Below are 22,018 nucleotides of genomic sequence, written 5' to 3' on the forward strand. Positions count from 1 at the left end.
TTTAAAGTTACATAATATATATTAATAAAAAGACAACTATTCCTAAGCTTTATTCCTATGATTGGTCTCTATTGTTTTTTCTACCAGGGCTTTACAACTGGTAGTACAGATTATCAGAATTTACATGCTCTTAGATTGGCCCATACTTTCTTTCTAAGTAACCCTATCATACTGTTTTCAATATAATGTATGTTGGGGTTTTCTCTCTCATTTGAGAGACACGTGGGTATATATAGTTAGAATATCCAGTATGGATTGAGCTCCACAGAATACTTGGCACAGGATAAGCATTGAAGAAATACTGGCTGATGTGAGGACTATAACCTAACTGTACAGTGGTAGGAACAGACTGTCATCACCCTAATCCAGAGTTAACTTTTGCATCACTAAAGGTGGGACGACCAGATATACTATGTCTCTTAATGTAATGCCATACAATATATACACATTACCTAGGATGAATTCTAGCCAAAAATATTTAACTTTGTCTCCATCAAGCTGGAGCTTGTAGAGCTAACTTCCAGTTTCCAGTAAACATAGCTAAATTCAACTAAGTAACACCATAAGGAAGCAACCTAATACAGAAGATGCAATATTCTCCTGGGCAACTTGCCCATCAACAAGTTAAAATTATGAAAAACTGTTCTAGAATAAAAGACTTGGTGGAAATAACTACATGCAACGAGTGGTCTTTGACTGGATCAAGGTTCATTATGGAACAGTTTAAGGATTGGGGAAATATGGATATGGACTGGGTATTAGTTAATATGAAAGAATTATTATTGGGGCGCCTGGGTGGCTCAGTCAGTTAAGCATCTGACTTTGGCTCAGGTCATGATCTCACGGTTCATGGGTTGAAGCTCCATGTCAGATCTGTGCTGACAGCTCAGAGCCTGGAGATTCTGCTCCACATTCTGTGTCTCCCTTTCTCTCTGCCCCTCCCCTATCGTGCTGTTGCACACGCTCTCTCTCTCTCTCTCAAAATATAAATAAACATTAAAAAAATTAACAAAATATTTCAGCTCATGACCTGAGCTGAAGTTAGATGCTCACTGACTGAGCCACCATGGTACGCCTATGTTATTGTTTTAAAGATGCATCCTGAAGTAAAAATAAACAAATAATTTTTTTAAAATTGGCTGAATGAATGCATGAATAAAAGAGAGAAGTCTGGGCTGGAGATATAGGTTTGAGTGTCAATAGCATATATGGTAAGTAAAATGAAGAGAATAGATGAGATAATCTGGGAAGATGTAATATAAGGCAAGACAGACAGGTGTGAACCAAGGGGATGATCAACATTTCAAAGATAAGACATAGAACCATCAAATTGGAAAAGAGCAGCTGGAGAAGAAGACCATAAGGAAAATAGTGTTTCAGAAGCTTGTGGAGGAGAGAGCATCAAGAAAAAGTAAAACAATTGATAATGTCAAATCCTAGTGAGAGATCAAGGTGAATAAAGACTGCAAAGAAGCTAACAAATAACAAATAGAAGGTCAGTAATGACCTGATTGAGAGGAGTTTCAGTAGAGGGACTGGAGCAGAAGTCAGAGGAGTGAACTGTACTTGAAGTGGAGACATCACTCCTCTTTCAAAGAAGTTTGGAGTTTCTCAGAAAGATGAGAACCTGTACAAACAATACACATTGTTCAGATAATGAAATTCCTAGTGATTGGTACTAATATGCAGTAACAGATAAGTGAAAGAATATAAAGAACAGGAGGTGATGGTAGAGTTGTAAAATAAAGCATTTCTCTTTATATTCCTCATGTAATGCCTACATAAAATAAATATCTTCTATTACATTTACAATATTCTGTAAATTCAATGTAACTACAGTTTGGTTTTTCCTACTCTTCCCTTAAATAAAGATGACATTACAACCTTATACAGATTATTTCACTGTATGAAATGGATTGATTCCCTTAAAAATTGGATGTAAAATACATTTTTACAAATCAAATAATTAAGTGAATTGGAAAATTATCTATTTGTATTCTAAGCTTAATTATCCTTAGGCTGCAATCTGATTTCATTTATGTCATATTTTTATAATGTTAATAATAAAATAACTTGGTTTGATTTTACAACATATATTCCTTGGTCCCTAATTCTAATCTTATGCGTATATAGGAGATATGCAGGAAAGGTATTATTAACCCTATGTGACCCAAAACCGTTCTCTCTGCTATAAGGGCATTCTGTTTAGAAAAATACACAATTTGGGGGTACATGGGTGGCTCAGTTGGTTGAGCATCTAACTCCTGATTTCAGTTCAGGTCATGATACCAGGGTCGTGGGATCAAGCCCCATGTAGGGCTCCATGCTGAGTGTGGAATCTCCTTGAGATTCTCTCTCTCTCCCTCTGCTCCTCTCCTCCGTGCACTCTCTCTTTCTCTCTAAAAGAAAACACATGATTTTCCCCTTGGAGGGATACTGTGTATCCGGAAAAGTTCTAGAACAGTCCCAAAGCTGTTCAGTGTTTTTTTTTTTTTTTTTTTAATGTTTATTTATTTATTTTGGGAGAGAGAGTGAGCACAAGCAGGAGAGGGCAGAGAGAGAGGGAGAGAAAGAATCCCAAGCAGGTTCTGCACTATTAGCTCAGAGCCTGACGTGAGGATTGATCCCATGAACCGTAAGATCATGACCTGAGCCAAAATCAAGAGTTGGTGCTTAACTGGCTGAGCCACCCAGGCATCCCCAGTGTTCTTAATTAATACATTGAAGAACCTTGGTCTTTTACATTTTTAAGCTCAGCCCAAGTTTCATAACAGTCCTTAAATAAAATAACAGCTTAAAAAAATCAGTATATTATATAATAAAATTGTATGTTCTTGTCCTTTGTTAAAAAACTGAGTAAAATATTTTATATTTCTTTCTTATAAAGCAATTACTTTTCATGAAACTCAGTTGACTTTGAAGAAAAAAGTGCACTCTAACTCTAATACAAAGAAATATTACATTATTTTTTTGTAGTTTTAATTACCCAATACTGTATCCAAAAAAGTTCAGACTGGGAGTTTTCTTAAAGTGGGTCAGACCTATACTATACTACATAAATAATAATAGCTAATAATTTTTAAGTACTTCTGCACACCACTTCTGATGATGAGTACCTTAAGAGTTATTGCACTTAATAGTTAACTAAGTACTATTTAAATCATCATTCTCATTTTACATATGAGGAAAGAGATTAAATCTTACTATATCCAAACTAGTGTAGATTTTAAAGACATGCTATCTCCTAATCTGCTGAATTTTAATCACATATAAAACAATAATAATCAAAATCAAGTCTAAAAATTTGATTTAAGAGCTATGCTCTAGTAAATTTATAGGAAAAGTGGAGACGCTATGTGAAAATAAAAATAAACACCAGTTTCACAACAATGTGAATATATTTAACACTACTGAGTAGTACACTTAAAAATTGTTAAGAAGATAAACTTATGTTATATGCTTTTTTTTACCACAATTAAAAAAAATTAGCTTTGTTAGAAAGATATTAGAAACACTTTTTACTGTAATATTTCTCACAATAGCTGTTTCTTGCTTATTCACAGTTTGGCACATTTAGTATTATTCCTTCAATTATTAAAGCATGGATATTATTTTTCTATAGTTTATGAATTAAAATCTATATGTGCTTTATAAATACACATTGTAAGATGATACAAATATAATACTGAATTGAATTCCCACCTCCAAACATAAATTTCTAAATTCTCTCTGATGATACAATTTTTATATTCAGAAAAAAATTTAAAAATTGAGATTGACATTAAATATAGTAACCATGGCAATAAGAAGAGATCTGAAACATGGGTTTTACATCTAAGAATCCACTCAATATATAGCAGCTTATTTACTTCACAATTATATTTCAAGTTGTCTGTTTGGAAAAAAGGGAGTCTGTAAATTGGTCGGTTGTTTTTTATATGTAGAGGCAATCCAAGACAGTCTACCAAAGTCTTTAGTCTACTTTATATCCAAAGGCCCTCTGGAAAGAAAAGTGAAATGATCTGGGATCCTATAAATGTTAAGAGAAATAAGTAGAAATATATTGAGATGTGCAGAGTTGTAAAGACCCTTTGCCATACTCTTTCATAGCTCAGAACAATAACAAAAAAATGTTACTGTTGAATCTAGCCTTCACTGGCAGAGACATTTTATTTTATTTTTGGGGGGAGGGGGGCATTTTAATTATTTACATAATCCATAACAAATCTTAAATCATATAAAGCTACATGTAGACAATACATAAAATGACTAACTGAGATTTCACTCAGGAGGTTTAAAAATATTAAACAAATAAAAACTTGTGTTGATTATGTTGTAGTTCATTCACAAACAGTTTTCTCACCTGCGTGGCCTAGTCCTTGGGGACATCATTTCATTCCCAAGTATGTGGTACCGTCTTGCTTCATGCAACAACTGATAACACTCAGGAGAATTCTGGATCAATTGGTCCACCTCAACTGTTTGGACAAAGTAGTTGGGATGCAACAGAGGGAGTCTCACGTGTGTCAGGAGCTCATGTAACAGTGGTCTTCTCAGATCAACAGCACGATAGACCCAACGCATGACGGCTTCAAAAACCATCTCCTCTTTACCAATAACAAGTTCATCACTACAAATATAATCAATAAGTTCATCTTTATCAAGCTCAAGAAATTCTTCATGCTGGGACACATCCTCAAAAGTCTGTAATGCAAAATTCTTGCATTTTGTGAAGAGTGTTTTGAGGGAATGCGTATCAGCAAAGCGCTGGATTCCTAAGCAGTTACAAGGATCAAGTTGCTCCTCTAAGAACTTGGCACATGCATCACGGAGAACACTAATCTGAAAGAGGCTTGATGTTTCAAAGAGATATTGTACATTCTCTGTAGTGATCTTTACTTTTCCAGTATAAACATACTGCAAAAAACATTCCATGGCTTCAGCTAAAATACCATTAATCTCAACCAACATTTCTCTGCTTTCTCTGTGGTCGTTACAAAACATAGCTCTGAAATAGCTACTGCAGGCTGAGAGAACAGCTCTATGGCAAGGAAATTCTTTGCCTTCCACACAAATGATAACATCTGTGAATAAGCGGCTGTCTCGGAATTCATTGAATATCTGGAGTATGTTTTCAGCATGGGATGATCCTGAAGAGAAGTCAAAAAACTCACGGCCTGTCAGAGATTTAGGGTCCATTTCAAAAACTTTACGTTTAGTAGCTGGGGAATCACGCACCCCAAGATCCTCTCTGTTTAGTCTTCGTCCCAATATTAGTACCATTGTTACATCAGTTGACTATATAATTGTTGAGAAATGACTGTTAAGTATCTTCTTTATATGGCTACAAGTAAAAAAAAATGAAAACATTTCAATATATAAACAGCACTCCACATAGTTTCATTTTGATGTAAACACTACGACAAAATCACATGATATATCTTATACAGGACATAGAGTATGATCTCATTTCAATTAAAATTGCTAAATAAAAATTTGCATTATGGGTACAATTTGCAATAGTATTCCTTAAACCCATCCCCTCTAAAAGTATTATGCAGTTTGTGAATTACTAATAACCTCTGTCTCCCCTATTACACAGATGGGTTCCATCTACTTACTGTAGAGTTAAGAAGGAATGCTGCAAGACAAAGAATTGGACTACATTCAGAATCCTAATATAAATGTTTTATTATCTTAATATATAGTATTGCTAGAGGGGAATTCAGCTGTATCTGCCAATGGCCTTTAAAAAGATGTATACTGGGGCATCTGGCTGGTAAGGTGGTAGAGCATGCAACTCTGGGTCTCAGGGTTGTAAGTTCAAGTACCACATTGGGTGTAGAGATTACTTAAAAGAAAAAAAAAAGGAAACTGTCTGACCATCAAGTCCCTTTCTAGCAATCTGTTCTAAAGAAATAATCAGGAATATGTGGAAAGATTTATTTACAGGGATGTTCAATGATGTATTAATAGAAAATACTTAAAACAATCTAAATGTCCTACAATAGGAGATTAGTTAAACCACAGTACATCTTAAGGATGGAAGACAGTCTACGCAGCCATTTAAAATTATGTAGACTAGGGATGCCTGGGTGGCTCAGTCAGCTGAGTGTCTGATTCTTGGTTTGGGCTCTGCTCATGACCTCACAGTTTGTGGGTTTGAGCCCTGTGCGGGGCTCTGCACTGACAATACAGAGCCTGCTTGGGATCCTCACTCTCTGCTCCTCCTCCACTTGCATGTGTTCTCTCTCTCTCTCAAAATAAATAAGTAAACCTAAAAAACTTTAAAAAATAAAATTATGTAGACTATTTAACAATACGGGCAAGTATTTATTAGGTAGTATGTGGAAAGCAGATCATAAAATATATGCTAAAAAACAGAAAAAAATTATGTATCAGTGGTCTCAGGGAAAGAAAAAAGGAGACACATATGCCAAAAATGGTAAGCAATTTATTTATCTTCTGTTTTTTTCTATTTCCCCCAATTTCAACTATAAATATGTAGTATTTTGTTTTCAGATTTTTATATTTTATTTTTTATTTTTTTAATGTTTTTATTTATTTTTCAGACAAAGAGAGACAGAGCATGAGCAGGGGAGGGGCAGAGAGAGAGGGAGACACAGAATCTGAAGCAGGCTCCAGGCTCTGAGCTGTCAGCGCAGAGCCTGACGCAGGGCTCGAACTCACGGACTGTGAGATCATGACCTGAGCTGAAGTCAGATGCTTAACCAACTGAGCCACCCAGGAACCCCTGTTTTCAGATTTTTAAAACACATGTATCTATGCCCTTCTCTCTTTTGCTAGTAAGAAACATCCCTAAACTTCTCTCAGAAATGACTATGAATAGGTAAACTAATGGATGGATTGAGGCAGGGGGCTGTAGCTATCAATTCTTTTAAATTTTGATTTTTAAGGTGGTTCTTCTACTGCTACTTTTTTTCACATCTCCATAAGTTAATATGTGATCCAAAATGTATTTGTAATTGGCCTAAGAGCACTCAGAATAACTCTCAACTATTCCCATGCCCTCATAATCTCATACAGAATTCTTTTTCTTCTTTTTTTTCTTTTTTTTTTGAGAGAGAGCAGGCTCAAGTGGAGGGGAGGGGCAGAGGGAGGGAGCGGGGGGGGGGGGGGAGAGAGAGAGAGAGAGAGAGCGCGAGGGAGAGAGGGAGAGAGACAGGGAGACAGAGAGAGAGAGAGAGAGAGAGAGAGAGAGAGAGAGAGAGAAAGAATCCTAGGCAGGCTACTCACTCAGCATGGAGCCTGACATAGGACTCAATACCTCGACCCTGGGATCATGATCTGAGCCTAAATCAAGATGCAGACGCTCAACTGAATGAGCCACCCAGGCACCCCATCATACAGAATTCCTTCTAATGGTCCCAGCTTATTTCTGAAATATTTCAACAGTCAGACATCCAGACCTAACTATGGCATCATAAAGAAGGCCTAAGAACATCAGAGATAACCCCCAAAATGAAATGCCATCCTACATTCACAAGCCACAAATAAAGTCGAGACTTGAGATTTAACAATCTTAATTTAGGACTGTATTTTATATACCCCATCACGTATTAAATTGTACCCCATTTTTAAAATCATGTGACATAACCAAGAAAATATGAAATATCAAAATCAAGAAGCAACTCACCTATTCCATTCTTTTTCATATTCTTATTCTATTTGCTTTCTTTTCTCCATCACTCTAATGACCCACATATCCTAGTTACAATATTCACTAGATGCTTCCAACTTTCATCAACTCGCTCACTGAGTTTATTTAATTCTGTCAGTTCCATGTCTATTATCATCAACAAATACTGTGTGCCCACCTTTGTCAGGATACTGTGCTACACCTATGGTTTTCAAAGATCTAAAGGTATTACTAGATATTGCTGTTGAAGTTTTTATTTTAAATATAGTTGAGACAACACATATTCACACAAAGATAAATAATAAGGGAGCATAGGCAATATGATGCCACACTGGTACAGATAGCACAGTTCCCACTTACAATGGGAATGTTTTTTACCTCTTCATATAAATTAGCATTTAATCTTCCTGAAGTCCAGATGATAGAGTTTTCCCTGGGCAGATGTATGCCAGGCTATTCTGATTGTTAGGAAAAAGTACCTGGTTGTAACAACATTTGAAGGACACCTAAACGTTTGCATGTACAGAATCTTTTCTTTCTTTTTTTTTTTTTAAATTTTTTTTTTTTAACGTTTATTTTTGAGACAGAGATAGACAGAGCATGAACAGGGGAGGGGCAGAGAGAGAGGGAGACACAGAATCTGAAAGGGGCCCCAGGCTCTGAGCTGTCAGCACAGAGCCCGACGCGGGGCTCGAACTCACGGACCGTGAGATCATGACCTGAGCCGAAGTCGGACGCTTAACCAACTGAGCCACCCAGGCGCCCCAAGTACAGAATCTTTTCAAAACACTCCTCTCTTCATCTCCCAATTTTGCAGGGAAAGTCAGAAAAAATTCAAGCAATTTTATCAGTCAAATGGAATAAAGATGTGAGTAACTATTTTCATTTGGGATCAGCAGGTGGGGATTCAGAGGCAGTAAGCTGATAGGGAAATCCATGCTGTGTTCATGTAGATTGTGTGGATTTTAAAAGTCATAAAACAACTGAAGAAGGACCATTTTGGTCCCCTCTAAGAATTCTGGCAAAAACTGAGGAAGTTCTTGGAACTCTATCAGGTTAGGCTGTAGGAACAAGTAAGAGCCAAACCTGTGTAATAATGGTCTATTAACTGGTTTGACAATACCACAGGAGCTATATTTCTTTGTATGCATTAAAAAAGAAAACAGAACAACAACACTAATCTTTTTTTTAAACTGCTTGCCATGTGCCTGGCACTTTCTAAATTCTTCATACAGATTTAATGTAATCCTCCTAACAACCCTATGAGGTTGTTATTACAATTAGCAAAAAGTTGTTTCATAGCCTTAGGACTTTATATACAGGATTGAGACAGATTTTTCTAAATAGGCAAGAGCTTTTTACAAAGTAAGTGAAAGACTGATAGGGATAAACTTTACCCTCACTTCTAAGTTAAAAAACAAACAAACAAACAAAATTTTAAGTATTCAAATATACATGCAATTTATTTTCTGTGTAACAAAGTTTGTAATGTAATGAAACAGTTATAGCCATAGAAACTGATGTAGAAGGCCTACTTTAAAAAAAAAAAATTTTTTTTTTAACGTTTATTTATTTTTGAGACAGAGAGAGACAGAGCATGAACAGGGAAGGAGCAGAGAGAGAGGGAGACACAGAATCTGAAACAGGCGCCCGACACGGGGCTCGAACTCACGGACCGTAAGATCATGACCTGAGCTGAAGTCGGACGCTTAACCGACCAAGCCACCCAGGCACCCCTAGAAGGCCTACTTAAATAAACAAGTAAAAATAAACCTGAGAGAATGTTTATGACTAACTGGTTTTTGGAGCAATGTCAAATACCAGATATTTAGTCAGTAAAATTAGCTTTTCTTAAATTTGAGAGAATATTAGTTTACCCACATGTTATAGTCCAAGAAAGCTAGCTTTTGAACTGAAATCTCATTATGCTTTGGAGGTTTCAGGTAACAGATTTGCCTAAGAATAAAATCTTCATTTTGTTAATTCTAATACCTAAATGAATAAAATTACATAGGCTTAAAATATTTTATTATCAGTTTTAAAATGTATAATCAAGAACCAAAAAAACAGGGAGAGGTTTCTTCTATCTCTTTTGAGACTTTCCTGACTAGAGAGTTCACGTTTGCCTCCCTGCAGGTCACACAACTTCTTGGGTTATGGCTGCCCACGCATGTGTGTGCCATCCACGAACCCATGTACATATACATGGGTTAAAGTTGAAAAATTCACTTATAATACATATAGTCACTTCCAAATGGACAGTAGCACATATCTCGAATATGCTTTTAATCTGAAGTTATCTCAGTATTGGTTCAATACACAGAAACCTATCTCCCATAGATGAGAGATCACTACTGTGCCTGAATGCCAACTTTTTGTTGTTGAAATTGAAAAAAGTTCAAAGCATGTAATATCACAAGTGATAACCATTCAATTATGATAAACATAAATACGATATGGAATATAACTTATTTTAATCTTAATGCTTTACCAAGTTAAAGCTTCCCAAATCAAAAATTTGTCTATAAATTTGCTTACTTAGTTTAAATTCTTATTGCATTTCAGATTCAAAAAATTCACAAACTATTGTTTTTGACTGGTGATATAAGGACTGGCATCAGCGACAACAAAAATCTTGGACTTTATGCCTTTTGTGTTCTACATTTTTGTTCTCTCAATCTTTAAATGAATACAAAAACAATGCAACAGAATGCAAACAAAATGCAAAACAAAATAACACACTGTAAGAACTAAGAATTTCCTTCTGGCTAAAAGGGACAAGTAAGAAAAATGAAAAGATACTCTGTTTTCTGTATCTAGTAATCATATTGTATCTGGTATTTGTTAACTGGTATCTGTATCTGATAAATTTAGGGATAGTAGATTGAGTGAGTTAAGTATTAATATAAGGCTGATGTTACAGGAGTTAAGAAGGGTTTGTTTTCTTATGCTATTTTCTGCCTCTTATTCTTATAGCTGGTTCCTTGACTGTTGACTGACAAGAGGTCTTCCACTGCTTTCACCCAAGGTAAAACTGAAAATCCCGTATTAGAACAGCTATAAAATCACCTGCTATTACAAAGTATTCAGCAGCAAAAAGATACTTGTTTACTGCTTTGTATTTAAGAGAGACTATCTCATAGATCTGAGCTGTTTGCTTCCAAGAAGCTTTGGCCTGGCTTTTTGCACATCTTCACTTTCTCTAGACTTTCTGAGAAAGTCTCCCATTAACCAGTCTGCACAACACAAAATATAAATTCTTCCTATTGATGACAGGGTAAATAATTTACACAGGGGTCTTAGAAATATGAGATGCATTTCAACTTTTTTTTTTTTTTTTTTTTTTATTTATTTTTTTTTGGGAGAGAGAGAGACAGAGCATGAACGGGGGAGGGGCAGAGAGAGAGGGAGACACAGAATCGGAAACAGGCTCCAGGCTCCGAGCCATCAGCCCAGAGCCTGACGCGGGGCTCGAACTCACGGACCGCGAGATCGTGACCTGGCTGAAGTCGGACGCTTAACCGACTGCGCCACCCAGGCGCCCCTGAGATGCATTTCAAAGTGAATCTTTCGGGCTTCCAGGTATGCTTCAACAGCTTTTGTTTTCCCATTTTACACAAAGTGTTTTATTTTAACTAGTAATGGTTAAAAATGTAAAGTTACGTTTAATCACATCTCAAAGTAGAGTATCTACTATAGGTTCAAGATTTATAATAAGTGATATAATAAATGAATTCATACACAATCAAGCAAACAAAACATAAATTACAGATTTAATTCTAAAAACTGAGCAAATATCAAAGCATCATCATTCCTTTCAGGAAAGAGCAAGCAACTAAATAAGCATTGCAGGGCACCTGGGCGGCTCAGTCAGTTGAGCGTCTGACTTCTGCTCAGGTCATGATCTCACGGTTAGTGAGTTCGAGCCCCACGTGGGGCTCACTGCTGTTGGGGCGGAGCCTGCTTTGGATCTTCTGCCCCACCCCCACCCCCCTGTCCCTCCCCAGCTCACATGCTTTCTTTCTCAAAAATAAACATTAGAAAAAAAATAAGCATCTCTAGATAAAATAAGAGGGGAAGATGTTTGTTCCAAAGGAATATAATGACAGGAAGTTTTATCTAGATAAAGGTAGTGAATACAAGGGTGATCAGACTGTCAAGTCAGCAACTGACTGCCAGAGTCACATGATTTGTCTAGAAAAGCTAGATCCCTTTCTTTCTCTCCCTCATTTCTTCAGGATCTTTATTCCTGATGCTACACTTGAGAGACTTTTCTTAACATAAAGATTCTTCTGGTTAAAGGTACTCTAGCATTGGGGCACTTGGGTGGCTTAGTCGGTTAAGAGCCCAACTCTTGGTTTCAGCTCAGGTCCCGATCTCAGGGTTCATAAGTTCAAGTCCCATGTTGGGTTTCATGCTGGTGATGCAGAGCCTGCTTAGGATTCTCTCTCACTTCTTCTCTCCCTGCTCCTCCCCTGCTCACTCTCTCACACTCTCTCAAAATAAATAAATAAACTTAAAAAGAAAAATAACTAAAGGTACTTTAGGGTTTTATTTCCAACTGTAGAACTCATGCATGTTGTAGACCTAGCTCCTGATTGCTAGGTAGATTTAAAATTATGTTTTTGGCCTATGTCACAGAAACATGAGGGGAGATAACTTATTTTAGTATTTGTAAGACTAGAGAAAAATTAGAAGAGGGGCTAAGGATATCAAGGAGGAGCTGAAACAAGTAGATAAATATTTGTTAACAGAAATGACTGTGACACTGTCTTCCTTTGATCTTGAGACTAGATATAATTTGTTCCCCATTACTCTGATTGGCCCAAGTAGTCCCTGGTTAAAGAAAGAAAAATGGTTTAGATTATCTAATAGCAATGTTTAGGAGTTTATAAATACTATAAATATAATACCTTTTGAGCATTTGCTTGATCAAAGCCCCGGTAAAAATACTTGTGTTATTTTAATTTCCACACCTAAAATAAACAGAGAACAGCAATTTATAAATAAGATACTAATCACATCATGCATAGTTGGCATTATTTACAAATATATTGAGGGGTGCCTGGGTGGCTCAGTTGGTTGAACATCCGACTTGGGCTCAGGTCATGATCTCACCGCTTGTGGGTTCGAGCCCTGTGTTGGGCTCTGTGCTGACAGCTCAGAGCCTGGAGCCTGTTTCGGATTCTGTGTCCCGCTCTCTCTCTGCCCCTCCCTCGCTCATGCTCTGTCTCTCTCTCTCTCTCTCAAGAATAAATAAAACATTAAAAAAAATTTTAAAAAAATATATTGAAACAGTTTTAGATTTCAGTTTCTGACTTTCGCACAGTTTAAAAGTTTTGCATAGAAAGTCATTACTGAATAACAATTCCCTAAAACAAATTAATAATTTTGTGCTATTTTACATCTGCATTAGTTTCCTTATTTATCAGCTTCCTTACTTGACAATATTATCTTGGAGTAAAGTTTCTTGAAAGATGAGTAAACAAATATTTGTGTCAACAGCAAGCTAACTGGTGGCACTGAGATGACAAAAATATATATCCTGTGATAATTCTGCAAGGGATATTTGAAGACTGTCTGGTAATTGATGTTTCATCTGAGTTTGGGGCCAGTAAATAATAGAGTTGGTCTATCAGTATTAGAAAAATTGACAGTTTAGGGGTACCTGAATGGCTTAGTCAGTTGAGTATCTGACTTCAGCTCAGGTCATGATTTCAAGGTTCATGAGTTTGAGCCCCGTGTCAGGCTCTGTGCTGACAGCTCGGAGCCTGGAGCCTGCTTCGGATTCTGTGTCTCCCTCGCTCTCTGCCCCTCCCCCCCTTGTGCTCTGTCTCCCTGTCTCTAAGATAAATTAACATTAAAAAAATTTTTTTAAAAACCCAAAAATTGACAGTTTAGTCATTATGTAATATAAAACTATGGCATCAATTTGAGAAAATCAGAAAATTTCTGGTAATTCAGGAAAAAAATTTTAGTTTTTAATCCTTAGTTATCTAGATTATCCATATAGAAACTCAAATAATTATTTTAAAATCTTTTAATACAGAAATACATATTTTTTCTGCTTTGTTAAACCTTATAAACTTAGTACCTGTGGAAACCAACTAATTCAGCACAATTCTTTTTTTTTTTTTTTTTTTTTTTTGTGGAAGTGAGGGAGGAGAGGAATTTTCTCTTAAGAGAAAATACTAGAACCTTGAACTGTGCATGGAATAGCAATATTATTTAAACACAAGTGGTTCTGGTGTCTTGCCCAGGTATCTACAAACAGAACTTGTAAAGTCTTAACAACTTTAGGCAAATAACAAAAGTTGATCATGAAAATGAAGAAATGGACTGTTGATTTATACACACACACACACACACACACACACATACCTGATTATGTTGTGATTGTGAAGTGAATGTTATTTTGAAGTTTCCTTACTCCCAGAAGTTAGTCTAACTTGTATGTACCCTTGGTAAAAAATATTTCAACTTGGTCAAATTAGGGGATCATTAATCCTAGCTAAGTTAAGTGTTTCTTCCCAATGGACAATAAGATCCTGAGCCAATGTTGGGATTTGGGTCAAATGGAGAAAGGTTTCTGAGCGCTTACTCTCTGTCTGGCACTTGAGTTGCAAATACTGAATTGAGATCCAGTTTAAGACTCTGCAGGGTTGTGGTCCCTGGCTGGCTCAGTCAGTACAGCATGTGACTCTGGATCTCGGGGTTGTGAATTTGAACTCCACATTGGGTGTAGAGATTACTTTAATTAACTAATTAATTAATTAAAACAACAACAAAAAAGAACTCTAAGACTAACATTAAAATAGATTCAAATTTTCAGTGTTTCACCAGCAGAAAACACAGGTACAAATTGGAATAGATTTTTCTCATGACTGATCTGGTCTACAATTATTACCTTAAGGAGTAGAATCACAAGGCAATTCACTAGGGCATTTTGAGCAGAGTTTTAAAGTAATACTTACCACCCTAATAAGTAAGGGCAAGGGACAGAGGAGGCCAATGTAAAGTCGAGAGGAGCTACAATATCACAGTTGATCTACACTGTAGCTATGCTGCAACCAAGCTTAATTTTCCTTTAGAATTCAGGAATCCTATACAAAGAAAGAAATTACTATCAGTCTTAAAGATAGTGTGGATTAATGAGGAGCTTTAAAGACTAATAAATACCAAATAGTAAAGGAAACCAATATTTTCACTAATGTGGTCTCTACAACTAGCAGTACTGACTTGCCACATACTATGCTCTACACTACTCCATTTTCTCAAATTTAACTTTGAGTGAAGAAAAACACAGCAGAGACAACCAGAAGACTAAAAAGAAGAGGTTTATCTTTAAAGATATATAAAGTTACAAAGTAAATCCAAAGAAGGAAAGCTTAGCACAAAAACAAACACTCAGATCAATGGAACAGAATAGAGAACCCAAAAATGGACCCACAAACGTATGGCCAACTAATCCTTGGCAAAGCAGGAAAGAATATCCAATGGAATAAAGACAGTCTCTTCAGCAAGTGGTGCTGGGAAAACTGGACAGCCACATGCAGAAGAATGAACCTGGACCACTTTCTTACACCATACACAAAAATAAACTCAAAATGGATGGAAGACCTAAATGTAACACAGGAAGCCATCAAAATCCTCGAGGAGAAAGCAGGCAAAAACCTCTTTAAAATGTTTTTTTTTTTTTTCAACGTTTTTTATTTATTTTGGGGACAGAGAGAGACAGAGCATGAACAGGGGAGGGGCAGAGAGAGAGGGAGACACAGAATCAGAAACAGGCTCCAGGCTCCGAGCCATCAGCCCAGAGCCTGACGCGGGGCTCGAACTCATGGACCACGAGATCGTGACCTGGCTGAAGTCAGACGCTTAACCGACTGCGCCACCCAGGCGCCCCGCAAAAACCTCTTTGACCTTCGCCATGGCAACTTCTTACTCAATACAGCTCTGGAGGCAAGGGAAACAAAAGCAAAAATAAAAAGCTTCTGAACAGCGAAGGAAACAATCAGCAAAACTAAAAGGCAACCGATGTAATGGGAGAAGATATTTGCAAACGACATATCAGATATAGGATTAGTATCCAAAATCTATAGAGAACTTATCAAATTCAACACCCAAAAAACAAATAATCCAGTGAAGAAATGGGCAAGACATGAATAGACACTTCTCCAAAGAAGACATCCAGATAGCCAACTGACACCTGAAAAAAATGCTCAACATCACTCATCATCAGGGAAATACAAATCAAAGCCACAATGAACTACCACCTCACACCTGTCAGAATGGCTAACATTAACAACTCAGGCAACCACAGATGTTGGCGAGGATGTGGAGAAAGAGGATCTCTTTTGCACTGCTGGTGGGAATGCAAACTGGTGCAGCCACTCTGGAAAACAGTATGAAAGTTCCTAAAAAATTAAAAATAGAACTATCCTAGGACCCTGCAATTGCACTACTAAGTATTTATCCAAGGGATACAGGTGTGCTGTTTTGAAGGGGCACATGCACCCCAATGTTTATAGCAGAACTATCAACAATAACCAAAGTATGGAAAGAGCCCAAATGTCCATCAGTGGATGGATGGATAAAGATGTGGTATATACATACAATGGAGTATTACTCGGCAATCAAAAAGAATGAAATCTTGCCATATGCAACTACGTGGATGGAACTAGAGGGTATTATGCTAAGCAAGATTAGTCAGAGAAAGACAAATATCATATGACTTCACTTATATGAGGACTTTAAGATACAAAACAGATGAACATAAGGGAAGCAAAACAAAAATAATACAAAAACAGGGAGGGGCACAAAACATAAAAGACTCTTAAATATAGAGAACAAACAGGGTTGTTGGAGGGGGATAGGCTAAATGGATAAGGGGCATTAAGGAATCTACTCCTGAAATTATTGTTGCACTATATACTAACTTGGATGTAAATTTAAAAATAAAAAATTATTAAAAAAAAAAAAAAAAAGAAGGAAAGCCAGAAAAGTGCAACATAGTAAATCCATTATTTAAAAATGACTAGAGGGACACCTAGGTGGCTCAGTCAGCTAAGTGTCAGACTCTTGATTTTTGCTCAGGTCATGATCTCCCTGTTTGTGGCTTTGGGTCTGCCTGGGACTCTCTCTATCTCTCTCTCTCTCTGCCCACCCCCCACTCCTGTGTGCTCTCCCTCTCTTTCTCTCCAAATAAATAAACTTAAAAAAAACCAACCGTATACTTTTTATAAATTTCAAATATTTTCACCCTATTTTCTTAAAAGCTTATTTATTTGAACCATTCTATTTAATGACTTGTTAAAAACTATAAATTTACACTCTTGAAATTTTAATTTAAAGCTTTACTCTTGGAGCAGTGAGTGGTTCCTAAACCAAGTTTTACAAATCCAGTATTTAAAGCCCAGTCTTAAAAATATTATTTTTTCTTTCTTTTTTTTTCCTCTGAAAGGAGGATAAAGGGTTTATTTTACATAACTGAATGAAAAATAATTCAAGAAATAGTAAATAAACAATATATTATTTTCAACATTTCTAATTTCTTTTTTATTCTTTTAAAGTTTATTTATTTATTTATTTGTTAAAGTGTATTTATTTGAGAGAGACAGGAAGAGAGAAAGAACCCCAAGCAGGCTGTACATCCAGTACAGAGCCCCACACAGGCCTCAAACTCCAAAACTGTGAGATCACGTCCTGAGCCAAAATCAAGCGTCAGACGCTTAATTGACTGAGCCACACATGCGCCCCTTAAAGTTTATTTATTTATTTTGAGAGAGAGAGAGTGCATGCAAGTGGGAGAGGGGCAGAGAGAGAGGGAGAGAGAAAGAGAATCTTAAGCAGGCTCCGTGCCATCAGTTCAGAGCCCGATGCAGGGCTTGAACACAGAAATCATGAGATCATGACATGAGTCAAAATCAAGAGCTGAAGCCTAACCAACTGAGACACCCAGGTACCCCTAGCATTTCTAATTTCTTAATGGAACCACCAAGAACATATTTACCCACCATAAGACACCAGAAACCAACTAACACTTAAATTTCTTTCTCTAGGTTTATAGCAATTAGGGATTATCCCTTGTTGACTAGAATTCAAATGGTCAATATGTTCTGACTTTGATTAATGAGAGAAAAAAAGTAAGAGGTATCTAATGATGAAAACTTTAGCAGTGCTTAATGTGTCAGACTTGACAATATAGTTCTATAATTAAAAAAGAATACCCTCTTCTCTCAAATCACAGAACAAAAAAATCAGATTTCTCCATTCAGTGTTTTTCTCCCTTGCCTTGAAACTTTTGGTTACTAATATTTCCCAACCCACAAAGGAAAAAAAAAAATGCTAATTATCAAACATCACACCTAGGGTGCCTGGGTGGCTCAGGCCTTTAAGTGTCCAACTTTGACTCAGGTCATGATCTCACAGTTCATGAGTTCCAGTTTATATATATATACGTAGGTGTATATATATACATATATAAATATGTATATGTGTATATATGTGTATATATATATATACGTATGCGTATATATATATATACGTATGCATACATATACTTATATATGTATATATATATACGCATACGTATATATATATATGTAAAATCACACCGGCTATCAAGCTGCCTTATTGAGCCTACTCATGCTTCTCACTAGACTTAACATGTAAACTTAATGTCATTTGGTTTTATGCTAACATGTTTCTTTTAGGTATTTAATGCATGATTTTATTTTAAAATCAAATTAAATCTGCAAGGACCCTACCTGCTGCTCTGCCACTCAAACAGGTTTGAGATCCAGTATTTCAAGCAACTTCTCTGTGTATAAAAGTACTTGTAAGTTAGTGACTTTTATTTACCTTAGTGGTGACACAAATTATTTACAGAATAAGTTTTAGAAACTATTGAGTACAAAGCCTAATCACTTTTAAACATCAAGTTGCTAGACTTTAGGATGTGCCAAATGCTGAAAAATTATAAGCCCTTGGGTGATGAATTTACAGTGACAAACCCATCAATTAAAGTTAGTTCAGCTATTGTGTTTTTTGTTTATTTTTAACTTTATTTACTTTGAGAGAGAGCATGAGAGTAGGGGAGGGGTAGAGAGAGAGAGAGAGAGAGAGAGAGAGAGAGAATCCCAAGCAGGTCTCCTGCTGTCAGCACAGAGCTCTATGGGGGGGGGGGGGGTGTCTAACTCATGAACCATGAGATCATGACCCGAGCTAAAAGCAAGAGTCAGACACTTAACTGACTGAGCCACCCATGAACCCCAGGTATTGTTTTTAACAGGATAAAGAATAAGGGTTTTAAAATGTCAATAGTTGTCAGGTGGCCACATTTTGTTTTAATCACAACACAATCAGAATCATACAAAACGTATTTTTCATATATTTATATGGATACACTTATGAGGCTATTTTATTTACATTTTTCAGTATACAGTCCATACCTAAATATTTACTGAAAAAGGATGTCCCAAATTTCTAGGTAAAAGTATATACAAAAATAACTGCAGTCACTTAATAGTATTTATTTGTCATAGGCTTGACCTTTGGGTTTTAATGAAATGGCAGAAAAACAAGGAAGTTAAAAGAAAGTTTTCTGAAAAAGGATTAAGGTTTTAGCAACTTGAACAGAAGTCAAGAAAGTTTAAATTAAAGCTTATAGCCCTAACTCAGAATATTTCTTTTTTATGTTCAGATATGAGTCACAGGCTTTGTCTAGATATGCAAGCTTTTGAATGCTGATTTAAAGATTGCATTTTGTACTTAGATACGTTAAATGCCCTCAATGCACAAGTGATGAGGAGTGTGGGATTTCAGAAGCTGCCCTTCTGGTATAGTCATCTCCACTTGAATTTTAAAAATATATTAAGAATGCGTAACAAATGAGAACTGTTCATATTCAATTTCTGCTTCAGCCAGGGAACTCAATTTACCTCCTATAGAAATGCATTATTCTTGGGTGAATTCCTATAAATTTACAGGAAAAGAAAACATGATAAAACTCAAGTACCCTATTCATGAAATTAAGCAAACCACATCTATAATACACTGTGGCTAACGTGATTGTTCTTGGAGATTTTATTATTGTCATCTTAATTTACACTTTTTAATGTTTATTGGGGGGGGGGGCAGAGAAAGAGGGAGAGAGAGAAAGGGTCCAAAGCAGGCTCCGTGGCGTCCCTCCCAAGGAGGGCTAGATCTCTCCAACCATGAGATCATGACCTGAGCCAAACTCAAAAGTCAGAGGCTTAATCCACTGAGCCACCCGGGCGCCCCTAAATTTACAATTTTAAAACAACATATTTGTAATTCATTCAAAATTTTTAATTACAATGGAGATAAATATAGGAGTGTGCCACAGTCCTCTAAACAAGGAAAACAATCTAAACCGGGGTATACAAGGCGCTTAACTTTTAGAACGATATCCCTAAGCTATCATTTATTTATTTATTTTAAGTAGAATTCTAATTTTAATCTTAGTCGATACCGGGTAGATTTTAAATCTATTTTACATTCCTAATAGAAATCAAGCTCGGCTGGTGGACCTAAAAAGCCTAAAAAGTAATTTTTAAAAAGCTGCTTGAAAGCAAGTGATTAATCACTAAAATCAACTGTGAACAGTCACTGCCTCAGGGGTGAGTGAGGCATCCTAAAATATGGCGTTATGGTCCTTATTTAGCTACTCATACGTTGTTTACAGAATCAGCAAGCACAAATTCACATAAGGATTTCCTTCCCACCATCTCGGTAATAAGGCGACACTAGTTAAATAGGGCTAATTTTCCGGTCCTCCAAGGGCGCCCGCGCTGCCGTCCTCTGCAGTCCCAGAACTGCCTAAGGCTCTGGCAGAAGCTGCGGCGGTCACCGAGGGACAGTCGTGACAGGGCTGGGTCTCTCGCTCCAGTCCTTCCGCGCGGGAACGCGCGCCGCTAGCTCCAAAAGGGCCGCAGGAGCGCCGAAGCCGAGAGCGCGCGCTCCCGCGCGTCCTCCAGATCACCTTCAAGGGGGCGGGGAAGAGCTGCTTGGGCACAACGACAGGACAACCGCCAATAAACACTCGGAACTCGCCCAGTCGTCCCGCCTGCAGGCAGCCGCCGGCGCCCAATCCCAGCTGTGATAACAGTCAAGAGCCCCAAGTGTCCAGAACTTGGGGGGCGGGGACATTAGGAACCAAATTAAGAAACCGAGTCCTGGACTGGTAGGAAGGTGGGGAGGTTAGGCGGGGACTCCGCGGGCTGAACGCCGGCGCCCCCGCCCGCCCCGACTCCCCGGGGACAGTCGCTCCAGGGCTGGGTTCCCGGCGCTGGCTCAGCCGCCATCCGTGGTAAACAAAGGCTCGCGGGGGGTGGGGGTGGGGGCGGGGGTAACGGTCAGGTGACAGTGCCGAGCACATTTCGTAACCGCTTTAATGGGGCTTCTCTGGCCCGTTGCCCTGGGACCCACCTTGACCCCGTCAGTCCTCCCCAACAGGACCAACGGTGGCCCCCACCAAACGAAAAGACTTGACTTGAGACCTTCTCATTCTCAGTGCTTCTTTCGATTGAAAAAGAGCAGCGCCTCGTTCAAAGCCCATCGGCAACATGCGGGGCCCATCTGCCCAGCCCTGTCCGCCAGCTGCTCCTGCCCTCGAGGCGAAGGGGTGACCCGCACCTGCTACCCCCAGCCCCGGCGGCCATGCTCCTCCCAACCCGCCCCCGGCGGGGCGCGCCAGCAGCGCCGCGGTTCCGGGAGGGTAGTGCCAGGAGGCGGAGGTGCCCTCCCTTCAGGGCTGCCGTTACAGTGCCGGGATTGAAGACCAATCCCCCCCCCCCCCAGGGTGCCCTGGAGACGCTGCACCCCAGACAGAGGCCCTGCAGTACCAGCCTCAATCTCCCCTCAGGCCCCACGTCTGGCTCCGAGACGCCGGCCAACGCTGGCTTCCTTCTGCAGACACCCCAGTGGTCGCGACCTCGGCCGCCCCTCCGCTCCCGGCTCTGGCCGGTTCGTCGCCTTTCGGCTAGTCCGGAGCTGTCAACCCTGGTACCTCTCGGCGAAGGCTGGAAACGGACAGCGGCGGCCCCTGCGTTCCCTCAGCGGCCCGCGGCGCAGCGCTCTCCCCAGCGCCGGCGTCCCCCTCCAGCCACCAGTGTCTGCTGTAGCTCACAACAAAGGAAACATGTGACCGTCCGGGCCAAAACACTGAGCGTCACCGACTCCTGGCCAATCCGAGTGGGTGCCCCCCGCCCTGGGGCACCCTGGGATATGTAGTTCCCACTCCTGGGGCGCCTTCCGGGCCACTAGGGTTTCCCGCTATGGGGGGGGGGGGGTGTCGGTGCCAAATGTGAGGAGACCCAATTAGCAATCTAAGGG

General features: G+C 38.6%; 1 protein-coding gene across 7 annotated transcripts in view; it reads right to left on the reverse strand.

Annotated features, from left to right (window-relative positions):
- The window catches only part of KLHL24 (kelch like family member 24), a 38,877-nt gene extending 17,096 nt beyond the window's left edge, over nt 1-21,781 (reverse strand). Inside the window, exons 1-3 of one of the 7 annotated variants that reach the window (XM_049628500.1) lie at nt 21,693-21,780; nt 12,574-14,763; nt 4,364-5,344 (exon numbers count right to left, since the gene is read on the reverse strand). In XM_049628500.1, the coding sequence (XP_049484457.1) occupies nt 4,364-5,283 (920 nt within the window). In that variant the 5' untranslated portion in view covers nt 5,284-5,344; nt 12,574-14,763; nt 21,693-21,780. Of the gene's footprint in view, nt 1-1,507; nt 5,345-12,573; nt 16,593-21,692 lie in introns of those variants that run through there. The other 6 variants (XM_049628501.1, XM_049628499.1, XM_049628504.1 and 3 more) reach the window with 6 other exon arrangements.
- Between the last annotated feature and the right edge of the window lie 237 nt (nt 21,782-22,018).

This window comes from Panthera uncia, chromosome C2 (assembly GCF_023721935.1).
Source record: "Panthera uncia isolate 11264 chromosome C2, Puncia_PCG_1.0, whole genome shotgun sequence".
Lineage (NCBI taxonomy): Eukaryota > Metazoa > Chordata > Mammalia > Carnivora > Felidae > Panthera > Panthera uncia.